Genomic DNA, 6,321 nt, shown 5'->3' on the forward strand with positions numbered 1-6,321 from the left:
TACTTCAGAAACAAGTGGAACTTTTAAGTAGTCAACATATTCCTCCCCATAACCCCTTCAGCTCCACCTTCGCAAACAGATTCTAATTTTGCGGCAATTCTTGCTACATTTATGGAGACTCAAAAACAATTATTGGACTAACAAATAAGTCAACTAAATATTACCCAAATTGCATCCACTAATGATACCGCAAACTCTATTTCAATATTTAAAGACTTGCTATTGACAATGCTTCTGAATGGATAAAAGAAGTAGATAGAATTTCGACACCAGCTTATTGGTCTGATGATCTAAAATTAACTAATGCTATTTCTCGCCTCGCTGGATCTGCAAAAAATTGGCAAATGACACGAGGTAAAATTTATAATGACTGGACTGCATGGAAAACTGCTCTCGCTGCTAGATTTAAAAGGCGTATTACAATGAAGGAATTCTTAGCTAATCATAGCACTCGTAAATAAAAAAAAATAAGAGAGTTTATTAGTTGATTATATTTATGCTAAGTGTTGTTGATGCGGGGTAACAAAAGGGGGGGGGTAATTAAACCATGAATATTCCCTTCTAATTGGTGTGGACTGTAATATCGCTGGTAAGACCTAAATTTAGTAATTTTTCTAAATCTGGTAAATGCTAACATTGGAATACGACAAGAGAGAGAGCACCACTACAACCTTATGACAGCTTGTTTATTGCTACTCTGAGTGTTTACAAAACGTTACTGTAGATGGCGCTGGAGTAAAGATACAACATACTCCCCGCGTTGAAAGACAGTACTGTATTTCAAATATATCAGCAATGAAATAATATCAAATATAAGTAATATGCAAAAACAAACAATTGGGAAATGACATCACTTTTCTTATAAAATAGAAAGCAAAAAAATAGATATACATACATAAAATTGACACACAAGGAAATGACGTAATCAAACTGCAACTGGTACTGGTAAAATGGCTAACTTAGTGATAGGACGTTTGAAAATACCACGTTTGGTTTTCACACTGCAAACTCTAACACATTTGTCCTTTCCTGGAAACAATTCAACAACAACTCCCATGAGCCATTGATTAATGGGCAAATTATCGTCTTTTACTATAACTACAGTGCCAATAGAAATGTTATCCTTTTCAAAGAGCCATTTCGATCGTTGTTGTAAATGGCACAAATAATTATTTGACCATTTTTTCCAAATTGCTTGGGTAATTTTTGTAGTCAATTGCCATTTACTTAACCTATTATCTGAAAGATCAATTAATTCTGGTTCAGGAATGCTTTTAATAGATCTTCCTATTAAAAAATGAGCTGGTGTTAAAACATCCAGATCATCAGCATCACTGGAAAGTAACATTAAAGGCCTTGAATTTAAAATACCTTCGATTTGATTAATAATAGTAAGAAATTCTTCGTATGTTAAAGTTAAAGTACCGATTGTTCGTTTTAAGTGAAATTTAAATGATTTTATGCCACTTTCCCATATTCCACCAAAATTTGGACTTCTAGGGGGAATAAACTTCCAATTAATTCTCTCAGAAATAAGAAATTTAGATAGAGTTTCATCTGGCTTACTAACTAGATTATACAAACGTTTAAGTTCTCTATTTGCTCCTAAGTAGGTTTTGGCATTGTCACTATATAATATGGAACATTTGCCTCTACGGGCAATGAATCTTTTAAGGGTTGCAATAAAAGAGTCAGATGTTAGATTAGAAACAATTTCAATGTGAATAGCTTTAGTTACAAGACATACAAAAATAGCAATAAATATTTTTTGAAACGGACCTTTACGTTGATTTTTGGTTTTTAGGAAAAAAGGTCCTGCGAAATCAGTACCAGTATTTAAGAAAGGAAAAGTTGGCTTACATCGAACACTAGGCAAATCTCCCATTTTTTGAAGTAAAAATCTAGGTTTAAATTTAGTGCAAATGACACAATCATGAACAATTTTCCGAGCCAAATTCCTACCATGTATTATCCAAACCGTTAGTCTTGACAAATTTAATAGTGCCTGTGCACCTATGTGACAATTTGATTTATGTAAATTTAATAAAATAAGCTCAGACATTTTATGATTTTTAGGCAAAACTATGGGATGTTTGCTCTCATAGGGCAAATCAGAATTTGTTAGGCGCCCTCCAACTCTTATAACATTTGCTGAATTGTCAAAAAATGGAAACAAAAATTTCAGTTTGCTAGTAACATGTACTGATTTACCTGATTTCAATAATTTAAATTCTTCTGCTAAAGATTCCTGCTGCACAAATGGACATAACTTTAATTCTGTTTCACTTACCTCACAGGATGTAAGATTTCCACTTCTCTTAATTTGATTTCTACAGTTGTAAATAAACCTGTATACATAGGACATTACATTAATCAATTTTGAATAAGAATTTGTTATAGAAAATATTTGGTTTGAAAAACTGAAATGAGAAATTATTAGATTAATGTCCTGCGATGGCTTGAGTTCAGATTGATACATCTTTGAGTCCCTTTCGGAAAATAGTTCACTTTCAGATTCTGAGTTCTTTCTTTGATTTATGGTGTTCGAACCCTGCCACCATAATGAGTGATGTAAAAGTTCCTTTGCTTCACAACCACGTGACAATATATCCGCTGGATTGGATATCGACGGAACATAGTTCCAAACACAATTCTGTGATAGTTGTTGGATTTCTTTCACTCGATTGGCGACATATTGTTTTAACTTTAAACAGTCAGTTTTTATCCATGCGAGAACTATTTTTGAGTCTGAATATATATAGCACTGTTCGTTAGGGACATTCAGAGAGTTCCGTACTTTGTCCAGTAGCCTGCATGCCAATAGAGAAGATAACAGTTCAAGACGTGGAATAGTGAGTTGTTTTATAGGAGCAACTCTTGACTTAGAACACAATAGTTCTGATGTAAGATGGCCGTCTACATTTCGAGTTTGAACGTAAATTGCTGCTCCGTAAGCAAGTACACTGGCGTCGGCATAAACATGTAATTCCATTCCTGATGCATTGTTTGTCACTTTGCGTTTCACATGTAACTCGTGTATGGCTGGAAGATTGTGGACAAACAATTCCCATTCTTTGGCTAAATCTGGAGGAAGCACATCGTCCCACGTTAACTTTATTGTCCAGAGTCTCTGAAGGAAGATTTTTGCTTTTGTGATAATTGGGCCCAAAAGTCCAAGCGGATCAAAGATACGTGCTATGACGCTAAGCACATCTCTCTTTGTATAGGTTTCTTGCCTTTTCAACGAAGTGAGTTGAAACCGGAATTCATCTGTTCTGGCATTCCAGATGACACCCAACGTTTTTGTAGTCTCGTCAGTGTTGGTAAATCTGTGCTCCACGACATCAGTTGACTCGTCTAATTCAACTGCATTGGATCTCCATTTATGTAACTTCATGCCACAAGATCTCAGAAGACCAGACAACTCAGATTTAAGACGCACAGCTGTAAGTACGTTGTCCACTCCACTGACCACATCATCCATGTAACTATCCATCGCGAGAACCTCGGCCGCAAGAGGAAATCTTTCAGACTCATCTTTGGCTGCCTGGAGGATTGATCGAGTGGACAAAAAAGGAGCTGAAGTTGTGCCGTATGTTACGGTTTTCAATCGGTACGTTTTGCACGGTTGATACTCGCTTGTTTTCCAAAGGATGCGAAGAAGGTTTCTTTGGGAAGGCTCAACTAATATTTGACGGAACATTTTTTGAATATCTGTTGTAAAGACAATGTGATGTTTACGGAAACGCACTAAAATGCCGAAAATGTCCTCCTTTACCTGTCCTTTCATTTGTAGATCATTTAAGCTTACACTAGTTGAAGTAGGTGCAGAGGCGTTGAAGACTACTCTGAGAGGAGTTGTAGTCTTTTCAGGGCGGTAAACTCCATGATGCTGCAGATAGCAGTGAGGATAATTGCTTTTATCAACTGGATCTTGATCATCCTCTTTTTCTACGGGCTCCATGTGACCCATATCTAGGTATTCTTGCATGAATTTAATATAATGACTCCTCATAGTGTCATTTTTAGAAAGCCGTCTCCAAAGCTGATTAAGTTTTTGCTCTGCTAAATGTTTAGATTCTCCCAGCTTATGGAGATCTTTTATTGGCATTTGAACTATGTATCTACCAGTGTGGTCTTTCTTGTGCGTATTTTGATAATGCAGCTCGCATAAATTATCTTCTAGACTCATGTAATGCTCTTTTGAGCTTAAACACTCCTCAACTTCCCAAAACTTTCTCAGGGTTTGCTCTAAAGTGTTAGTAGACTGGCTGATTAACCCACAGAAGTCTTTAGCTTTATCCAGACTATTTGTACCTATTGCTCCCGTAAAGATAAACCCAAAAACAGAATTTCTTAAAACTATTTCAGTACCCGGTATGTTAATATCACCTGTTCTCATAATTTCAAAAAATGCTTCCGCTCCAATGAGCATGTCTATGTTAGCTGAATTTGAGAAAATATTAGGTTCTGCTAAATGTATGTTTTTAGGTAACTCAAATTTCTTTAATGATAATGGTGCCGTTGGAATAAAATCTGTTATCTTCTTCACAACTAAGAAATCTAACGTTTTAAAATAAGTCTCATCCCTGTTAGTAATATCTGCCTGTAATTTCCCTTTTACAACAGTTTTATTATTACCTAACCCTGCAATGGGGTTGTTTATTTTTCGCAATGGGACCTCTAATGCATTAGCAAGCGCTTCGGTTAAAACGTTAGAAGTTGAACCACTGTCTAAAATACACCTCGCTTTAATAAGAGTACGAGTTTTGGAACTCCTAATAAATACCTCACATGTTGGCAAAATACCACTTTTATTTGAATAACGAGTATTTTTATTTATTAGTGATAAAGTTTGAGCATTAAATTCAGCAGCATTAATATTCGGAAACGTATTTTCCAAAGCTCTAGAATTATCAACATTTGAAATAAGAGATTTCTGACGCGATGAATCATTTACATTTTCCCCTTGACGCCTATGAATTAATGTATTATGTCTGCGACCACAACTCGAACAAGAATGTTTCGATTTACAGTTTCCCACAGAGTGCGATTTCGATAAACAATTATAACATAATTTGTTTTTTGACATGACTTCAATTCTTTGCTCAACATTAAGCTTCAGAAAATAATCGCACTTAAAAATGGGATGGCTATTTGAACATAAAACACATGGCGGTATTTTTTTCTCATTGACTAAAAATGATCCTGACCTTGACTTTTCTGGTTTCACTTTTAGTTGTGCTGTTTGAGAAACATTTTGATAACTTTCTAGAATTTGTGCTCTTTTTTCCAAAAATAATAGGAAAGAATCTAATTTTGGAACTTCCTGCGTGCATAAACTTAATTCATATTGTTTTCTAGTTTCTTTGTCGAGTTTTGAAATGATAATATTTAAAACGAAAATGTCTGATAAATCATTTCGTTTATATTCCAAAACATGAAGAGCTCTCAGATTTTTTCTTATTGTGTCAATTAGATGCCTAAGTTCCTTGGCGGATTCATTGTTTATTTTTTCGACATCTAATATTGCTTTTATGTGACTCTCAATAATTAAGCGTTTATTTTCGTATCGCTCCTCCAACGCTTTGAATAATGACTGAAATGTATCGTCAAGCGTTTGAAGGTTTTTTGCCTCTCCTCTTAGAGAAGAATTTAAGTAATGCAACTTTTGTATATCATTTAACTGCTCATTTGACGTAATAATGTTGTCAAATTGTATTTTAAATAATTGCCACTCATCGTATCTTCCTGAGAATTTTGGCATGGGTATTTCAGGAAGATTTATGCTTTGTTTACTTGCGGTGTTTTCTTTTAAATTTTGCGGGTTTTGCATTAACGTATTTTCTAAATTTGACTGATTTAGAGTTTTGAAACACGTTTTTATAGTGGTTTTTGCGTACAGTAATTTGTCATTGTACTCTTCGCTTGTTGCGATTTCTTGTTCGTATTCCGTTGCATTTGTTATAAGTTCCTCAATTTCTGAATTTAAGTTTTTTATGTCTAATTCTTTACTAATTAAAATTTCCTGCAACTCGTTTAGCTCCGCTTCATTTGTTTCATAAGTTTGTTTACCTTTATTTTGCATAAACGCGTCTAATCGAGTTATAGCTTTCGAAATACTTGATCGAATTGTGGTACGTTTCTTTTTTAATTTGTCAATTTTCTCCATTGTTAATTGTTTTTAATTTAGAAATTCCTCAATAGTAATAAATTTTAATATGAATAAGTAAGATGAACAATTTAAAACGAAACTATACATATGTATTTGTGATCACCAAAATCTATACAGAATGTTTTAATTGTTAAGATACTACTTTT

The 6,321-nt window shown here is 34.4% G+C and overlaps 1 protein-coding gene across 1 annotated transcript; it reads right to left on the reverse strand.

Annotated features, from left to right (window-relative positions):
• Window positions 1–925: 925 nt before the first annotated feature.
• On the reverse strand, window positions 926–6,088 carry LOC147814895 (uncharacterized). Its single transcript, XM_087156532.1, has 2 exons — window positions 2,212–6,088; window positions 926–2,013 (listed from the first exon to the last, which is right to left on the reverse strand). The coding sequence occupies exons 1-2, from the start codon at window positions 6,086–6,088 to the stop codon at window positions 926–928; spliced, it is 4,965 nt and encodes a 1,654-aa protein (XP_087012658.1).
• Window positions 6,089–6,321: the final 233 nt, after the last annotated feature.

Source organism: Parasteatoda tepidariorum, chromosome 2, assembly GCF_982258835.1.
Source record: "Parasteatoda tepidariorum strain Cologne lab strain chromosome 2, Ptep-v5.0, whole genome shotgun sequence".
Lineage (NCBI taxonomy): Eukaryota > Metazoa > Arthropoda > Arachnida > Araneae > Theridiidae > Parasteatoda > Parasteatoda tepidariorum.

Coding starts and splice junctions, on each gene's coding strand:
- LOC147814895 (XM_087156532.1), bottom strand. CDS start 6,088: ATGCAAAATAAAGGTAAACAAACTTATGAAACAAATGAAGCGGAGCTA. Junction 2,014..2,211: donor ATTTAAATTATTGAAATCAG/GTAAATCAGTAC, acceptor ATTGTCACATAG/GTGCACAGGCACTATTAAAT.